Genomic DNA, 19,121 nt, shown 5'->3' with positions numbered 1-19,121 from the left:
ATGCAGCGGTTCATGCCGTTTCCAAGCCCTGTAAATTTGGGCATTTTGTTACTGGAACCGACCTTCTGTGCGGTTTGCAAGTGACATTCCTGTGTCCTGGTTATGGGGAGAGGGGCACTCTTGGGCTGCACGCTGTAGCTTTCTCGGAACCCCCTTCTCATCACCCTGCAGGCCCACAAACCAGAGCTAGCCCAACGCCTCCCTGCCAGAGCCCCCCCCCCCAACCTCGATGGCTCCCTCCTTTCCAGCCATTCCTCCCCCCCTCTCCCACTTGCTTCTATCCAAGAGAAATTGGGTTACAGGAGGGATTCGGCTGCAGGAATGCGTGGAATGCAGGAAACACCGAGTGATTTACTCTTAGACAACATTATTTCAACATTTAATTGAAAAGTCTCCTTTTTTATATTCCAGGCATTACCGGTGGAGCCGGGGTCAAAGGGCATTCTTGCCCACCCCTTTCACCACAGGTGGAGGTGGGCGGTGTAGCGGAGTCTCTCAGGTGGCTCATGTTCCCTAACCTCTGAAGGGTTTTTATCGGATAACAGATTCCCAAACATACACCCAGCAAGGCATTCTGGGGCCCCCTCGCACCCGGGTAATAAAGACATGGGGCGAGGGAGTAAGGGGACGATTTGAGCTCCTCTGAGGCCCATCTCCGCAGCCGGAGTTGCTCTCATCTCTGCAAAGACCATGTACGAACTCACTATGCCATTATTTACCTGCCCTCTCGCAGGATTACTGGGGCGGGGGGGGGGGTAAATCTGCCATTACAAGTAGCTTTGGATGAGGGGTGTCAAAGGGCGGTTGGAGTTTGCGGGTCTCTCAGCGGCACCGAGGTCCATTGCAGAGCAGTGGGCAAGGGTCCCGTCACAAAACGGTGAGTGTGACGAGGGGGTGTTCTGACGTTGGTAATGCCCGTATGTTGAGGTGTTACCCCTTGACATCCTAGACCCCTCCACCCCCAGCGCATTCACAGGTTGCGGGCACAAACTCCCGTAACAGCTGCATGAAGGGCCCGAGGCTGCCCAGCAGGCGACTGTGAGACCGAGAGAAGGAGGAGGAGGTGCAGGGGAGGGGGGTCCTGGAAAAGGACGTCCAAAACAGGGGAGGGGGAGAGGAGGATGAGTTGTGGAGGAGGGAAGTGCGGGCCGGGAGAAGGAGGAGGAGCGGAGACTTCCGGGGTCTGAGAGAGGGATCGGAGAGTGTGCGAGCCGAGGGAGGCCGAGGTCAGGGGCAGAGAGCAGAGGGCTGCAGCCGCAGAGAGGAGCCCGGAGCGCGGCAAGAACTCAGGACCAACAAGGGGTCGGGCGGCCCCAAGGACTCCCAGATCAAGCAGCAGCGAGGAGTGCGGGGCTGCCCAGCGAAACCGGAGGTAGCGGCTACGGACACACACTCTCCGCCAGGGGTCGCTCTGGAGAGCTACGGAGGACGGGGACCCGCAGAGGGGAGACCCGGGCGCGCTGCAGCCGGAGACCCGCAGGAAGCAGAGCAAGACCCGGAGGAGGGACCGGGAGAGGGCGCCGGGCGACCGGGCATGGATGGGTGCGAGCCGCGTCTGGATATAGGGTAAACTGCACCGCAAGGGGCATGCGCGTCACATTTCAAAGGCATCACGGTGTGGATGTGTGTACATGTGTCTCTGTATGTGTGCATGTATGTGCGCTCCTGTGTGTCTGAGTGCGAGGGAGGGGGGAGTGTCTCTGTCTGCGTGCTTGTATGTGCGCTCGTGTGTGTGTGGCCACATGCATGCAGGGGGAGGCGTGCCTGGGTATGTTTGCGCTTCCCAGGAGACAGCCAGGCCAAGCGCGGCGCGTGCCAGTCGGCGCGTGCCACTTTCAAATCGCCTCCAAGGCGATGCGCGCGGCCAGGATTGTCTCCTGGGAAGCAGACACGCCGACAAAAGAGCCTCGGCGGAGACGCGCTTCCGCGCGTTCAGCCGAGCCCTAAAACCATTTATTTTCCGGTCTGTATTTATTTTTAAATGTGGATAAAAACGGAAATTGGGTGCTTTGTGAGTGATTCTAAATATACTTTGCCATAACAACCAGGCCAATAACTGTGTGGATTGATAAGTAAGGGGGTTAAAAAAGATAGGAATTTTAGTAAAGACGCTTAAACCGCAGTAGATATGCACAAGGCTGATACTGTAAAGTGCATATTTTCATATAAATGCATTGATTTATCTTCTGTGGGTGTTCATATCACTGAAACCTGGCAGGCATTCATGCATGACTGCATATTTATTGATTAAATAAATGTGGAAATATACCAGTTTCAGCTATATTTTTTCACAAAACCCATAATAAATATGGATAAATACAGATAAAGTTGGCAAAAAATAAATGTGGATAAATACAGACGGAAATGTCAAAAAAATAAATACCATAAAACCGTTGTTACATTAGACATTAATCCTAAACCAAACAGAGTATTAACATCCAGCCAATATTCTAAAAGAATTGCTATATAACTAACAGAGTTTTATATGAAAAGGCACAAAGGACATTGGGACAGGACAAAACCCACATCCCGAGATATCCATGAAGGGGGCGTTAAGTTAAAACATAAACCCTGAAGTAAGTCGAAATCATCTACATAGCCACCGACTTTTCCTTCACTTACCCGCTCTCAAGCACAACCACCTTTTCATATCTTGAGAAGAAACTCATTACGTTGAATAACAAATGTTCTCTAACATGGTAACATTAATTTTTACTAACTGAGAAATTAAATCATTTTATTTTAGTTTCCAAGCTTTTAAGAGTTGCCTGTTTTTTTTATTCTTGTTAATCTTATACAAATAAAGCCGAAAGTAAAATTTTGGCAATACAGACGATGCAACAAAGGAAGTTTTTTTTTCTTCTATTTTGAATAAAAGTATTGTGTGGGGCCTTCGTTTGGCTGTAGAGCACATCTTTGGGTGTCCCTGTATTTCTCAACTGCATTTGGTGGTCTCTGTGTGTTTTTGTAAGGTTCTCTCAGGACTCTAGTCGCACAGAAAGGTGTGCACCATGGGTCACCAAATCTTTAGCCTCCCAGAAAGCTTTGTGAAGTAAAGACACAATTTTCACCTTCTTCCACTGGGATTTCGAAATTTCCAGCGAGCGATCAGTCCTCGTTGATCAGCTAATAACAAGATGCAGTGGAAAGAAAGGATTTCAAAGTGAAAATTTCAATTAAGGTGTATAATTAACCAGCAGAGTGGCAACACTGCTACTTGTGATCAATTGTAGAGCTGCTAGTTGTGATCAGCAGAGGGGCAGCACTGCTAATTGTGATTATTGTTGCACAATGGCGGCACTTGTGATTGTTCTGCAAGCTGGGGAGTAGCAGCCCTTCTAATTGTTATAATTGTTGCAGTGTGGCAGCCGCTGCAGAGTGGCCTCGCTGCTAATTATCGACAGCCTTCACATTGGCAGTGCACCTGGTTGTGGCAAGTCTCTAATCAAATCGCTCTTTTGGTTTCAGGAATCACTAGGTTTGATCTACTTGGGGATTTTGGAAGATTTAACTGGCTGGGAAACTTCTACCTCGTGTTCTTGTACAACATGGCGTTCGCTGGTCTCACCACCCTGTGCCTCGTCAAGAAGTTTACCTGGGCCGTACAAGCTGAGCTCATCAGAGCACTAGGTGAGTGTTAACCAGATGCAGAAATAAATCCTGGGTGACCGTGAACGCTAGCCTATAGTGAAACGGTAGTAAGTGTACACTAAAGCATGAACCAATGGCAGTGTCTGTGAGGACTGGTGAAATGTGAAAGAGCTGTGACTGTGGGAACGTGCTAGATGAGTGTCTGCCAATTTGAGTACTGAAGGAGTGTAAAATGTGTATTGGTCTGTATGTCGAACCTTTCTGACTGCCAGCGACCGACTGCAGCCCTTCAGAAAGGCAGCAAGGGTTGCATTTGATCAGATGGCTGTACAATGACAACGTTTGGTAGCCACACTGTGTGGAAAAATAGGAAACTACAAACACTCTTCCAGTGCAAAATGCTGCTCTACCTGTCCTATAAGTGTCTGCCCCTAACATACTCTTATCTCCTACCTCTGCAGGTTACCAATCTGATGGTCCACGCCCTTCCCATTTGCCTGTACCTCCCTGTCCCCTTCTTCACTCTTACTTATATGCCTTATCGTGCCTGCTGACCACCCACTCGCCAACACTATTGGTTGAATAGTCCTTGGGGCTCTTCCCTAGGATTTGTCAGTTCCTGCAGTCCTATCCCTTCTTACAAGGTGCAAAGTGACTTGCTGCAAACTGGACTGTGATCTCTCACCTTTTCCTAAATGACCTTTGTTTGTCCTGACCCTCTATCTTGCTGTCTTGTGTCCTGGTCGAGCAAGCATACCTCTAACAGGCTCCTTCTCCCCCATCGACCAGTGAAATGTCCGGCCTTTCCCTTCCCACCTCCCTGTATCTTTTAATAGTGCTCTTTCTTTCCTCCCCTCAGTCCTACCAGGACGTGGCCCCAGCAGTCTGTTTCTTTCTGACTGCCAGTCTTTATCCTTTGTTGTGCCCGCCCCACCTCCACTCATTGTTGCTTGCTTCCTCTGAATTGTTCCTTGCTGTTGCCCTGCCCCTTTTGACAGGCCGCTCCAGGATTGGCTACTAAAGTCATGTGACCATGGCCTATGGCCAGCTTAATGCTCCAACTGGAGAACCCGACCCATGTGCACAAGTTAAAATAAAACCCAATGTTCGCTCACCTTGCCACTTCAGTTTTAACCTAGCCATATGCAAATCAGTCTTGACCCTGTTCCTCATGGAAACATTCGAACGACCAGGCCAGTTTAGTTTTCCCCTCAAGCACCCCAGGACCGTTTTTGTCCTAGTTATGGCATGAGGTGGCAGGGTGAGCTAAAGACAATGGATTGGAGTGCTACCCTGAAGTATTGCCAGTGGTTAGACTTATTGCAAGCATCCTCCCATCACCTTTTGTGTGCTTCAAGCACTTATGCTAACCCAGACAGTCTTTACTTCCTTATCATAGTCTACCTTTCTACATATGCTCAGTGTCCTTGGGATTCTTCCCACTAGTATCTATTTCCGTGCCTAGGCTAAAACACAACCCAGCTGTTCTGAGCAGGGTTAATTCACCACATTGAAATTCTTCATAGAGGTCACTCCAGCCAGCAGCCTTCACATCCACTAATACATACATCTGCATCCCTTTGAGGGTGAGGTAACATCTTCGAGGCTACACTTGTGGTAGCGATGTGCTGTATAAAAAACAAGGCAGGAGGATGAATGCTCCAACGGAAAGATTGTCAGTGCTGCATAGATAGTTCAGCATAGTGTTAAAAAGTTCCATCTCAATTTATAAATGTGTAGGGACAGAGTCTTGGAGCATACAATGTCAGCAGATGAAATCTGCACAAAGCAGTCGGTGAAGACTTCCTTTAATCCCACAGCCCGGACAGTCATTCTGTGAACACCTTAATCTGACACCTACATTTTGTTAACTCATACACGTGAGAAGGAAATCTTTTTTTTTTTTTTCATCTAGCTAGTAAAAAAACACGTGGCCATTGAAAGCATTGGACACAACATTTGTGTTTGAATCACAGTTTGATTTTACACTCTGCAGCTGCCGACATTAACACTACCTCAGCGTTTGTTGCACAGTGTATTGTAATTTATTGGTATCCCCAAGCACTACTTTCTCAACATTGTTTACTGACTCTGATCCCTTATGCACAGCTGACTTTTAGTAACCCTTCTCTCTTTCCTCCACAGGCCTCCATAAGCTACCTCTCCCAGTGTCCCGAACCTCTGGGCCTGGTAAAATCAGTTAACTCTGACATGTCTGTACCTCTGGCGTCATTGGTACCTTCATCTCAGGAGGATGCCACTCCGGCATGCCCGGCTTTGAAATCCTTTCCTGAGGAGCACATGCTAGTTACATCTTCCGGAGGAGCCTGGTGGGAGTCGTTCAAGGAGTTCCTTCCATCTGCTTGTGAGGTTTTTCCAAGTGTCACCATAGACTCTTGGCCAGTGTGAGGTGCTGCCCCTCTGCACCATGGATGCTGCCTGATCAAACATCACAGTATTGAAGTGCTCTCACCGTGAGGGAAGGACTGTGAATGGAGGGAAAAGTTGGGTAAACGCCTTCAAAGACACTCCTCGTCCCACAGATACTGCCCTGTGTGGACTTTAATGAAACATTTAACTTGCTTCTCTGAGTGTCCTTCACTTGTCACACTTTCTACAGGGCTGAGGTGCTTCCTCTCTCTCTCTCATGCCCTCTATGGTGAATGAGAGGACATAGAGGCATTTGTACTAAAAATCACATCTGCTTACAAATGGAAAAATTGTTGAGGAATGAAACTTTCCTGTGACTGTAGAATGTTTACCTCGGATGTTCTGTGAATGTCCAAAACATACCTGAGCCAAGTCTGAGGTCCACATCTCATTTTAATTCTGCTCTGATTTTAACACTGTGCTGCTGCATGCAAGTGTGAGGTGTTTTTTGGCACAACTTCCAGAAATGCCTTCACACTGAATACTGCGCTTCGTACAACCGAGTGCAGGAGCATGGGGGAAGTGTGTGTGGTGCCCACAAATATAGTTTCCATTGCCCAGACTCCCATGCAGGAGGTATAGAGTGGGTTGATCTAGATCACGCTCACGGCCTCCCTTGTCTTGGGGTGTTGTCGAGGGGGGCCTTGTTGATCCTCATGCAAAGTGCTGTAGCACGTGTTTTGACTGAGCTGTTCTCAGGACCTCATCTGAGATGTTGTAAGGACTTCTGTCTCAGCACTCCTTGTCTGAAGTAGTGTGGTTTGCTGGCTCTGATGCCCTAGACTAAGGGGCAGCTAGGAGTGGTGTGGAGTGTGGTCTTTGCCTGTGGCCCTGTTTGGTGTGCTGTAGCCTGTCTCTTGCCTGATCAGACCTGTGAGCTTATTTAGTAAGAAATACTTTTTCCTTTTGCAGGGTATGGGAGAGCGAAGAGTTGACGTATATCCGGGGTATATGGGTATGTGCTTGTTTACATGGCCATCTGCGATGGCTGAGCCAGATTCTCCTTGCAGTGCAAGGCAGGCACCTCAGAGACCAAAATATAGTAGCTATGAATGAGGGACATTGGTGTTAACATCATACCGAGGACCAGCCATGGCTGTACCTCCTTTGAGAATCCAGAGGAGCTCTCCCCTCAAGAGCTCACACCTCATATGACGTGCAATAAACCCAGTGCAGTCTAAACTGTTACTGGCCTGTCTTCTGCATGTTTGTGTATGTCTGTGTGTCACATCTGTTTGCATGTTTGTTTTGTTTTCTATATATGTTCCCAGTGTGGGGCAGAGGTGGCTGAAATGCAATTATTCTGCTTTCAGAAAGGCTGGGTATGTTTTGTAACTTTCTTCCATGCAGTTTACATGTTATTGTCTTCATTCCACCCTAAACCCCACAGCCCTTGCACCAGGTTACAGCTTGTTGGTTAGAAACTTACTGCCTAAAGCATCTGATCCTTCTGGACAAAGGTCTAGTTGTGACATTTGTAGCATGGGCCCCACATGCACCTCCTTCGCATTGGCTTAGGATTTTTAGAATGCTGAAACCCTATGGTATCCAATGGTCCGATTCATAGCCTTTGGACCGCCTTGCTGTTTGGTCAGTGCCAGCCTTCATTCTGATTGGCTCTCAGCTGGCAGTGCACAATGTCTCCATCAGTTCATGACTTCCCAGCCAAGCATCAACCCAGTCTTCCATGTAGCCATGGCACATGAGAAGATGGGACATGTGTGGAGTAGGGTCAACCCACAGGGGTATTAGTGTGAGTATCCATTCATCCCATTCTGCTGCGCCACGACCACGCCATTACTTCCACACTCCCACACGTTTCCTAAGGAGGAATGAATTCTGTAGCATTTATGACAGACAGAGGGTCATGGCTTGTAAAGTTTAGCTGCCATGAGATGTTTACATGGCGTAACTCCTATTGCTCTGTGCCCGCTACTCAGCCAAAAGAAGGTTTTGATCTATTGGGTGTGACTGAAAAACATTTAGAATTGTAACTACTTAAAAATGATGAACGACTAGCATGGGAGAGCTTTGCCGCATTTGTTGTGTTTCCGAATGCAGGCTCGTTCATCACCTAATTGCAAACAGCAGTAGATCGATCTTTGACCTCACATTTGCCCAACCCTGCCCTTAAGAGGACCTCTCCATCCCTACTGTTCTAGAACCTCGAATCATTATTAAAGCATGTTTGTAATCCAGGCATATCAAATTAGTCGAGATTAGAAATGTCCAAATGTAGTTTGCATTGTTTGCTTTGGAGAGACTCGGCTAGCCAAAACCCTTTTACCCCTCTTAGACATCAGTTGTGATATTTCATATGGAACAGTCGTTTTGGTGAGAGAAGAGAAATATATGCCGGTGTCTATCCAAAAAATAAGATGGCAACTAAATGAAACTAAGTATTGCTGTGTAAGTGTGAGCAAACCATGGTCAAACCACCACATCCTTCACCCAAGCTGACTGATAAATGTGTAATGGGAAACTGAGGGAATTAAATGGTGCAGGGTTCTGATCCATCCTGGTACCGGAGACATTCCCATAGTTTGAAAGCTTGATCCCAGTTTACCTTTGCGTTAAATGAGCGTTCCTTTGTCAGCAAGCTTTCCTTCACTCTTCAGTTGAGTTGCACTAGGCTTCTATCAAAGAAGCGTTGCTTGTTTACCAGCTGTTGCTTTCCATATTATGTTGTAAATCTAGGACTTCCAAGTTGTTCAGTCCTGTGAAAAAGAGCCGTTGCCTACAAATAAACCTACTGTTTTTTAAGACTGTTGTGGTTTTTTGGAAGTTGCATGTAAGAGTACTGCCAACACAAACCAAGGAAGTACGGCAAGTGCAACTGGATTCGTTACAATCCAGATGTTCTAGTCTAAATGCAATTCATGAGCATTACAAACGCCAGTGTAGCTTAATTTTTGTATAGCTAGCAGCTTCAACCACACACAATTACAACAAACTACCCATCAATAGCACAGCCACATCAACTTCGGCCCACTCCTCCTCTGCACACACTACGATTTGAGGAGGAGGCTATAGAGTTGCAGTGAGTTCTACCTATTCGGAACACAGGATGAGGCTGCTGGAGTTCAATCACAGATCACAATGGACAGCAAAAGTCCTTTAACTGGTAGGGGGATGATGTCCCCTTGGCTGCTGAGTGTCCTTGGGGAAAGAAACCCCTCCTGTTATGTCCAGTAAGCCCCACACAGCGTGATTGCTGAGAGGTCTTTGGAGGCCATGCCCTTTTCCTCCACCACTCTGCAAACTTGCCTCCTAGCGCACTACTGGTTGGGGATGAAGTTCTTGAGGGTCTTTGGGGGCCAAGAACCCCTCCTGTTACTTCCAGTTAGTCCCACATAGCACGATTGCTGAGAGTTGGTTAGAGGCCCGCCCCCTTTCTCCACTACTCTGCAAATGCGCCTCCTGGTTCACTACTGGTTGGGCGATGAAGTCCTCTTGGATGCTCAGGGTCCTTGGGGGCCAAGAAGCCCTTTTGTTACCTCCTGTAAGTCCCACACAGCAGGATTCCTGAGAGGTGGTCGGAGGCCCTGTCCCCTGTCTCCAACACACTGCAAACACGACTACTAGTTAAGAAAAAAAACTTAAAATAACAACGGTTACAGGGACGTTATAGTTGGACTCAAATTTAGGAGTGGGCGGTGAACTACCCTCTGCCAGCGGAGTTTTGCAAACGTGCGGACTTCAGCAAAAAAACTCAGAATCCATATGTGGTGGAGTTTGCGCCGCATCTCACCCCTTATTATTATTATAATATATAGTTAATAAACAGAAAATTGTACTTTCAGTTAAGAAGCTCAGTCCCTCCTGCTGCCTCCCACCAGCTCGAAAGATGTAAGAACTTGAAGCATGCATTTCATCTCTTCGTCCGTGTTTTGGGTTCCTCTCTGCGCCTTTCTGTTTGACTTTGATAAATGATGCTGAAATCATTTTGCTGTTTTTTCTTTAGTTTTGGAGCCTCTCATTCGCTCTCTGCTTAGTTTGGAAATGCTAACCTGATTCGGCTGCGGGAATCTGAATATGTTAATGTACGTCTCTCCTCCGCCTCGGAGTGCTGATTGCCGCTCGAGCACAATCATTTCCATTAGGGTAACAACTTTGAGAGTACAAAAACTGAAACTACCTGTTGACTTCCTCCGAGAAGTGCTCCAGCATCCTGCCCTACCTAGAAGGTGCCCGTCACAGCAGAAAGAACAGCCGCTTACCTTCTGTGCTCACTGTTCAATCTACACACAGCAGCTGCCCAGGATTCAGCAGGGGAAGAAGTAGCCTGTGTCCCCATCCACATCGCAAGAAGTAGCATGTGCGAAGCGCCCCTCCCTGGCGCACTGTGAGAAAATGCACAGGTGCCCCTTTAAAATCACTAATTCAAACCTTTTGGGTGTATGGGAGAATCTTGGCGCTCATGTGACAATACACTCATGAATATAAACACAAACTCCTTATTCCCTTGGGTGCTTGCAATGTCAATGGGAGAAGAAAACACCCTACTTCTCACTACACAATCCTAGGATTGAAGACAATATTGTAACAATGATCGCAGCACACCACTTATCACAACAATAATATTCATTTCGCAAAAAAACAGGACAGTTAATTGGGCTCTTGAAGAGTTCTTCTTTTTACAGTCGCCTGTACTCGGGTGAGCGGGCGCACTTTGAAAGGGGAAGACCTTATGAAAGAAGCGGGCGGCGGCGTGTTACTAAGGAGGGGAAGATAATCTGTGGATCACAGAAAAACTGGGAGTGTTTGGCATCTTTTGGAATAGAATTGTATGACAGCAGCCCATAATTTACCCGTCAGCCCATAATTGCCCGTCTTTTATGAAGTTGGAAGAAACAAACACAGGCGCCTTTTGGGTTGTTCGGAGTAACTTTCAGAGCAAAGTAGTGATTGAAGAGAAAGAAAAGGAAATTTACTACGGAGGTACCAAGGAGTAACATAAGGATTGAGCCCTGACAAAGCCGGTTGTTTTGTGTAAACCTCAGCGAAACGCGTTGGCATGACAAAAGGGGATTGGAGTTTGAAAAAATAAAAGAAAAAGAAGAATTCTTCAAGAGCCCAATTAACTGTCCTATTTTTTTTTGCGAAATGAGTATTGTTGTTGTGATAAGTGGTGTGCTGCGATCATTGTTATAATCTTGGCCCCTTTAAAATCACCTCTCGCTTGCCCAAAACAATGTCAGCCAGTGGGTGCCACATGTCCTGCATAACTTAACACGTCCCAGGTGCTTCAGGAAAGCTATTTACAGTAGGGCCCTCCCCAATGTATCACCTAATTCTGGGCGAGCCAGCCAGGACCTGCCTTTGAAGCACTGGCCCCACCCGCTCCTTCCTCCCACGCCCCAGTCTTTCATTTGCAGCTTCCAGACTAACATTTGGGCGGAGCAGAACTCTGCGAAATACCACGAAGTTTTTATGCAACACCATGTAAGTTGCACATAGTGCAACTCCACGAATCCAACCACCCCTACTCAAATTTCACTCGTACAAAATCAGTGAAATTCAGCAGTTAGTTACCTGAGCTAACTATAACTTATGCCCACACAATACCAGCCGTGACCGTTCCATTAGAGCAGAGTAGCACCGCCCCTCCCTGCCACCACCAGCAAATAAAACAATAATAAAAAGGATTTTAAACCAGTTTCATTATTGTTTTATTTTAATTTCCTGGATCTGCCCCCAGCACTCTGATTAATCTTGGGGGACGGGTCATGGGGATGGCACTGCTGGTGAGGGGAGTGCTCAGTGGTGAGCACTTCCTTCACTGCACATGAGGGTTTGGCCAGCTGTCTCAGGCCGGCCACACCCTCATGCACAGTGAAGCTCTCCCCAGACCCAGCTGCGTTGCTGGGACTGGAGAGAGCAGGCATAGGCTCCCATTCTGCCTGGGAGCACAAGTTGCCGGCGCTCAGGCCAATCCTGAAGCTGCTCTCATGTGAGTACAGCTTCAGGATTGGCCACAGGGCAGGCTGTGAGCCTGTGCCAAGGGCCAGAAGCAGGAACAGCATGATGCGGCAGGAGACGGCAGCAACGTTAAGGTAAGTTCATTTTGTTTGTCCCAAACCCTCCCCACCTCCGGTCTGGCCTGCCCCCCAGTTTGGCAGAGGATGGGCCACTACTGCGTAATGCACTGCTCAAGACCTCACATATTACATCACCCATGACCTGGTCGGTGACATCACTGATGACATCTCAAATGACATCACTGATGATCTCATCCACAGAACAACTCACAGCCACTCCCCCATACAACACACACCCACACAAATCACAGACCCATACCAGTACTCACACACTCTTAACTCTTCCATATAGCCACTCACACAACCACTCACACAACCATTCACTCATCCATATAGCCAGTCGCATAGCCACACACTCACCTCTACAGCTCCTCACCCACCCATTCATTTACCTAGTCACTTAGACACCCACTCACTCACCCATATAGCCTCTCAACACAGCCACTCCCTCACCCATACAAGCACTCACACAACCACTTACATACCCGTTCACACATCCATACAAGCACTCTCATCTGCTTACTCACCCATATAATCGTTCACACAAACACTCTCTCTAATACAATCATTCACACACCAACACTCTTAAGGAGTAGTTTCTGTCCTGTAACTCCAGTTCTGTAGTAGGGGTATCTCTGTTATAGTCATAATCTAGTGAATAGTCCCGCCCATGTGCGTGGACCCCGGAGCAATCAAAAATAATCTCTTACAGTGTCGAAAAATGCAGAACTGCGCAGACACTTAAGAGAGAATTTAAAGACAGATAATGCAGCCTAAAAAGGCTACACTGTCCAGTACTTCAACTAGAAATTCCACCACAAAATCCACAAAACAGCAAAGCCTGTACAGATTTCCCTTGCTTTAACAGCAAACACCCGTCTGGAATGATAGAGAGGAGAACCTGGACAGACAAGCCCCATAGGCTGCCATTATGTGGCTCAGTATAGGATACTGTGCCTTTAAGAGAACCTTCCAGAACTTCACAGTATCCCAGAATGCACTGCAGGTCCCAGTTACTTTCAGTTCTTTTTGAAGGCGTAACACGCCAGACCTGTAGCATTCCTTACGTGAATATCTCTCTCCACCGGGGAGGAGGGCGGGCGCTTATGACTATAACAGAGATACCCCTACTACAGAACTGGAGTTACAGGACAGAAACTACTCCTTCTGTAGTAGGGGATCTCTGTGTATAGTCCTAATCTAGTGAATAGAATGGCAAGCCCATCCCCACACCAAAGCGGCGGTGGAGAAACGAGAAATAACACCACTATTGTGCGAACAGATTTCGCAGCGAAGCCTGCCCAACCTGAGCGTCTGCCCTGGCATCAGTGTCCAGGCAGTAATGCTTAGCAAAGGTATGGACCGACTTCCAAGTGGCCGCCTTGCAGATTTCTGCAATGGGAACATTACGAAGCAAAGCCGTCGTGGCAGCTTTGCCCCTGGTGGAATGAGCCTTAGGTTTGCCCCCTAAGGTCTTATTAGCCTTTTGGTAACACAATTGTATGCAGGACACAATCCACCTCGAGATGGACTGTTTAGAGGTAGCAAGACCCGTCCTGACTGATCCATAATTGATAAACAATTGGTCTGACCTACGAATATCCTTGGTTTTATCCAGATAAAATTTCAACACCCTCCTAACATCCAGGGAATGTAAAGACCTTTCCGCTGGAGATGAAGGATTCTGAAAAAACGTAGGCAAAGTTATAGTCTGGTTGACATGAAAATCAGAAATAACCTTGGGAAGAAATGTAGGGTGAGTACGCATAACCACCTTAGCAGCATGAAATACAGTATAAGGTTCTTGGCAACACAACGCCTGAATTTCACTCACCCTGCGGGCCGATGTAATGGCCACGAGGAACGCCGCCTTCCAGGACAGGTGCTGCAACGAAGCCTTATGAATAGGTTCAAAAGGCTCCTTCATCAATCTGGACAGCACCACATTCAATTCCCAGGAAGGCGAAGGAAGCCTGACAGGAGGGAATACTTTCTTCAAGCCTTCCAGAAAGTCTTTGATCACAGGGATCTGGAAGAAGGAAGTCTGTGAAGGGCATTTCCTGTAGGCAATCAAAGCAGCCAGATGAACCTTAATGGAATGGACATTAAGGCCAGACTGCGCCAGATGTAGTAGATACGGAAGGATGACATCCTCCTTGCATGTCGTAGGGTCATAGTTCTTGGACTTGCACCAGATGCAAAACCTCTTCCACTTGTAAGCATAAGAAGTCCTAGTGGAAGGTCGCTTAGCCTCCTTCAGTATGTCCATGCAATCCCCTGGGAGATTCAGATGGCCATATTGCACTATCTCAGGAGCCATGCCGCCAAACTCAAAGACGAGAGTTTGGGGTGCAACATCCGCCCCCTGAACTTCGTGAGAAGGTCCGGCCTGCACGGCAGCTTCATGTGTGGAAGGAGAGACCGGTGAAGCAGGTCCGTGAACCACCACTGTCTGGGCCATTCCGGGGCAATCAGTATCATCCGAGCCCTGGACTGGGACAGCTTGATGAGAACCGTCGGAATCAGGGGAATGGGTGGAAAAGCGTACAGAAAGCTGTTAGACCAATCGATCCATAACGCATTCCCCAGCGTCCCCGGCTGGTAGTACCTGGAGGCGAAGTCTCGGCATTTGCTGTTTTCTGCGGTGGCGAATAGATCTACGTCTGGAGTTCCCCACCTTGCGAAGACTTCTTCCAGTACTTCGTCGCTCATGACCCATTCGTGGTTTTCCTGAATCAGTCTGCTCAGTTCGTCTGCCTGAACATTCTGCACACCTGGCAGATGGGTGGCCGTTATCGTCAGTCCTCGGGCCAGAAGCCAGTGCCAGATCGCCTGCGCCTCCTGCGACAGAGTGCGCGATCTCGAGCCCCCCTGCTTGTTGAGGTAATACATCGTGGTCGTATTGTCCGTCTGTACAAGCAGAGAGTTGGTCTGGAAGGACGGGTGAAAGGCCTTCAGCGCCAAGTGAACAGCTCTGAGTTCCAGGAAATTGATGTGGTACGTGGACTCCGTCGGGGACCACGTCCCTTGAATCTGTAAGTCTCCGGAGTGCGCTCCCCATCCCTGGAGAGAAGCATCCGTCACGATAGTCTGAGTGGGAATGTCCTTGTGGAAGGAAACCCCTCTGAGGAGATTCTCCGCTGAACACCACCACTTCAGAGACCAAAGAGCATGCAGAGACAGCCGTATCTTGTCGTCCCAAGATCCTCTCCTCTGGTCCCACTGATCTTCCAAGCACTCCTGCAGCGGTCTCATGTGCAGCCGTGCATGTGGCGTCAGGAAGATGCAAGAGGCCATCGACCCCAGTAGAGAAGACACCGTCCTCACTGTCGTAGATGGAGTGGTCATGAGAGCCTGAACCTTCCGAAGGAGTGATAATCGTTGCTCCTCCGAAGGAGACACGCTTGCCGACAGCGTATTGATGGAGGCTGCCAAGTACTGAATGCACTGGACCGGAGTCGGGACAGACTTGGACATGTTGATGTGCAACCCCAGCATGTTCAATAGAACGCATGTCTTCCGGAAGTGCGCTTGTGCTTCCGAGAAGGAGGAGGCCTTGATCAACCAATCGTCCAGGTACGGGTAGACAAACACCTTGTTCTTCCGCAGGTGTGCCGCTACCACTGCCATGCACTTTGAGAAAGTCCTGGGCGCAGACTTCAGCCCGAACGGAAGTACCGTGTACTGATAGTGATTGGTGCCACCTTGAAATCGCAGGAACTTCCTGTGTTTGTGTGCAATGGGTACATGGAAGTACGCATCCTGTAGGTCTATGGCACACAGTCCCCCTGTTGCAGCTGAGGATAAATCTGATGCAACGACAGCATGCAAAACTTTTCTCTGCGAATCCACTTGTTTGCCTGTCGCAAGTCTAGAATGGGCCTGAACTCGTTCTTGTCCTTCTTGCGGACCAGAAAGAACCGGGAGTACAGACCTCTTCCTCTTTGAGACAGAGGTACGTCTTCCATCGCCCTTTTCCTTAACAGGATGTCGGCCTCCGCCTGGAGCTCGCGCAGCTGATACCGCGAGCTGACCGGAGGAATCGATGGAGGAGGGCTGGTGAACCGAAGACTGTATCCATTGCAAACAATATTCAGCACCCACTTGTCCTGAGTAATTTTTCTCCACTCTGCCAGAAAAAATTGAACGCTTCCCCCCCCACCGGAGCGGGTAACGGATGAAGGGGAAGTAACCGCTCAGGGTCGAGACCCGGCCGGGCCTTTGTTCACGGTAGAGGACTGCTGTCCACCTCCACCTCTACCCCTCTGGCGTTTTTGAAAGGGTCTCCGGAACTGCCGCTGTTGTCCTGAAGACTGTCCTCGTCCTTTCCCCTGCGAACCGAACCGTCTCTGGAACGGGCGGTAGGGTTTCTTTTCTTTGGGCTTCTCCAAGCCCACAGCCGTCAGGGTCTCCGCCTCAGCCTTCATGCGGGCCATTTCATCATCGGCATGTTTTCCGAACAGTGTTTCTCCGGAAAAGGGCAGATTGGCCACACGCTGCTGTGCCTCAGGCTTGAGTGACGTAAGTCGGAGCCAAGCATGGCGGCGCTGGTTGACCCCATGGCAGTAACCATGGGCCGCCAACAGCGAGATATCCACAGCGGCGCTGATGACCTGGTTTGAAACCAGCATCCCTTCCTTAACTATTTCTTGGAAGTCCTCCCTCCTGTTGCGTGGCAGAAGGTCCGCGAACTGTTCCAGGGAATCCCACAGTGCACGGCCGTACCGCCCCAGCAATGCCGAATCGCTGGAGGCTTTCATAGTTGTGGAAGAAGTCCCACAAGCCTTCCTTCCAGCCGAATCAATCCAACGGCTTTCTTTATCAGGCTGCACGGTGGAGGACGGGGAGGTAGAATGTAACTTCCTGGCCGCCGCCACTATCACGGAGTCGGGGACTGGGTCCATCCGCAGGAAGGCCGGGTCCGAATCCGGTGCCCTGTACTTCTTCAGAAGCCGGGAGGGAGCGGCCTTTACCACCGCAGGCCTAAGGAACAGCTCCTCCGCAGGCTCGACCAGTCCTGGCACCAATGGCAGCAGAGGGCGAGACAGATGCTTCTTGTGAAGTGCCTCAAATATCACGGACGTCGTAGGTGTAGGAGCAGTCACCGTGATACCCAATTTCGCAGCCCCCCTCATGAGAACTTCCTGGAACGTGCTGATGTCGTCTACCGGAGACACCCTTGTCTCCGGGGAGTCCGATAAGGTCGGTGAATAGGAGCGAGTCCTAGAGGAGTCCGTACGGGACCTGGATCCTCGCCTCCTATGGCGATGCCTAGATCTAGTGGTGGACCTGTGTCTACTCCTCGATCTTCCTCTCCATCCGGAGCGCAACCGCGATCTCCTAGGTCTGGGACGCTCTGCCGGCTTCCCTGGGGCGGGCGTCTTGGGCTTGGACGGGACCTGCGGCTTAGGAGTCCCTTTGGGAGGGGTCGGAAGCCTGGGCAACGAGACCGACCTCGGTGGAACCGGGGGAGGCCTCTCTGGCACATGAGGCCGAGGCACTGGCGGGGGTGGTGGAGGCAGTGGAGGCAACGGAGGAGGGGTCGGAGCCCTCGGAAGGAGACCCCTCGGCAACGGAGGCGGGGGTGTAACATGCTTCTGTGATGGAGTATACACCTCGGAGTACACCGATCCCGGTGATCCGCCTCCAGATCCAGACTGTGGAGAGCCTCCCACAGCATCAGGCCTCTCACCACGATTCCTCGACGTCGAAGAACGGTGACCAGACGGCGAGCGTAGACCCCTCGACGTCTAGCGCCTCTTCGGCGTCGACCGTCTACCATACCTCGGCGTCTACCGTCTTCCATGCCTCGACGTCGATCTCGTCTGCCTCGACGACGACCTCTTGCGTCTCGACGACGACCTCTTGTGCCTCGACGGCGACCTCGACCGCCTCGACGGCGACCTCTTCCGCCTCGACGGCGACGTCTTCCGCCTCGACGGCGATCTCTTCCGCCTCGACAGCGGCCTCGACGACGAGGATCCCCTCGACGACGATCGCTTCCTCTTTGCCGACGGCGAACGGCGGTGTCGCTTCCACGGCGAGGGTCGACGCCGGGCCCGTCGACGTCGATCACTCGACGTCAACGCCGACGATGATGACGACGAAATCGTCAAAGGAGACTTCGACGGCGGCCTGTGTAACTCCCTCGAAGTCGACCGTCGACGTTTCTTCGACCCAGAGCCCTGGGGAGATGGGGAACAGACCGTAGTCATCCCTCTCGACGTCGTGGTCAGTGCCACCGACCCCGACGGAGAATGGGAACGTTTGCTGGTCTTCCTGCCCCTGGGGAGCCCCCCAGAGGCCTCAGCATGGGCAGAAGAAGCCCCTCCAGATCCACCTTGCGCCTTCAGCCTTCTTTCCTCGAGGCCCTGAAGCCTGATCTTCTGTCTTTCCTTCAGGGTCCTGCCAGAGAAGCCTTGACAAATCTCACACTCCTCAGGGATGTGGGAAGAGGGAAGGCAGAGGATACACACCTCATGGGAATCCGATTTTGCCTTCTTCCTGGAGCACTCCGGGCATTTGTCAAATAATGCAGGCATATTTGACATCAAAAAGGAGCAAAAAGCCAAGAAGAACTGCACTAAAGTACTTTAGAAGCACTCAAATCGAAATTACAGTGAAAAAACACCAATAAACCCTTGAAAAGGGAGAGCTCAATGCTCCAGGGTCCTGCTTGCAGGAGCCGGAAAAAAGAACTGAAAGTAACTGGGACCTGCAGTGCATTCTGGGATACTGTGAAGCTCTGGAAGGTTCTCTTAAAGGCACAGTATCCTATTCTGAGCGAGGTCCTACCGAGGTCCGCCTAGCCCGAGCCGTGTATAGGCGTGCACTGTCAGTGGCAAAGAGGGCTTGGGACGATTCCCACTGGGAAGAGTTAAAACTGGCCAGTCAGAATAGGAACGGGGAACGATTTTGGGCTTTAGTAAGACAAAATAATGAGGTTGGAACAGACCCGTTGCCTAACCACATTACGGACAGGGAATGGTTTAACCACTTCAGGAAACTGTATGCAGGGGTAGGGGTCCCTGATAACACAGAAGTGACAGCTGAATGCAC

The 19,121-nt window shown here is 49.8% G+C and overlaps 1 protein-coding gene across 2 annotated transcripts in view; it reads left to right on the top strand.

Moving 5' to 3' along the window:
- Nucleotides 1-8,784, top strand: part of LMBR1L (limb development membrane protein 1 like) — a 107,995-nt gene extending 99,211 nt beyond the window's left edge. For both annotated transcript variants that reach the window (XM_078686104.1, XM_078686109.1), the window contains 2 exons: nt 3,469-3,630; nt 5,737-8,784. In XM_078686104.1, coding sequence (XP_078542230.1) covers nt 3,469-3,630; nt 5,737-5,795 — 221 coding nt within the window. In that variant the 3' untranslated portion in view covers nt 5,796-8,784. The remainder of the gene's footprint in view (nt 1-3,468; nt 3,631-5,736) is intronic.
- Nucleotides 8,785-19,121: the final 10,337 nt, after the last annotated feature.

Source organism: Lissotriton helveticus, chromosome 1_1, assembly GCF_964261635.1.
Source record: "Lissotriton helveticus chromosome 1_1, aLisHel1.1, whole genome shotgun sequence".
NCBI classification, from domain to species: domain Eukaryota; kingdom Metazoa; phylum Chordata; class Amphibia; order Caudata; family Salamandridae; genus Lissotriton; species Lissotriton helveticus.
Note: the sequence above shows the minus strand (reverse complement) of the source record. Positions and strands in the feature narration are given on the sequence as shown.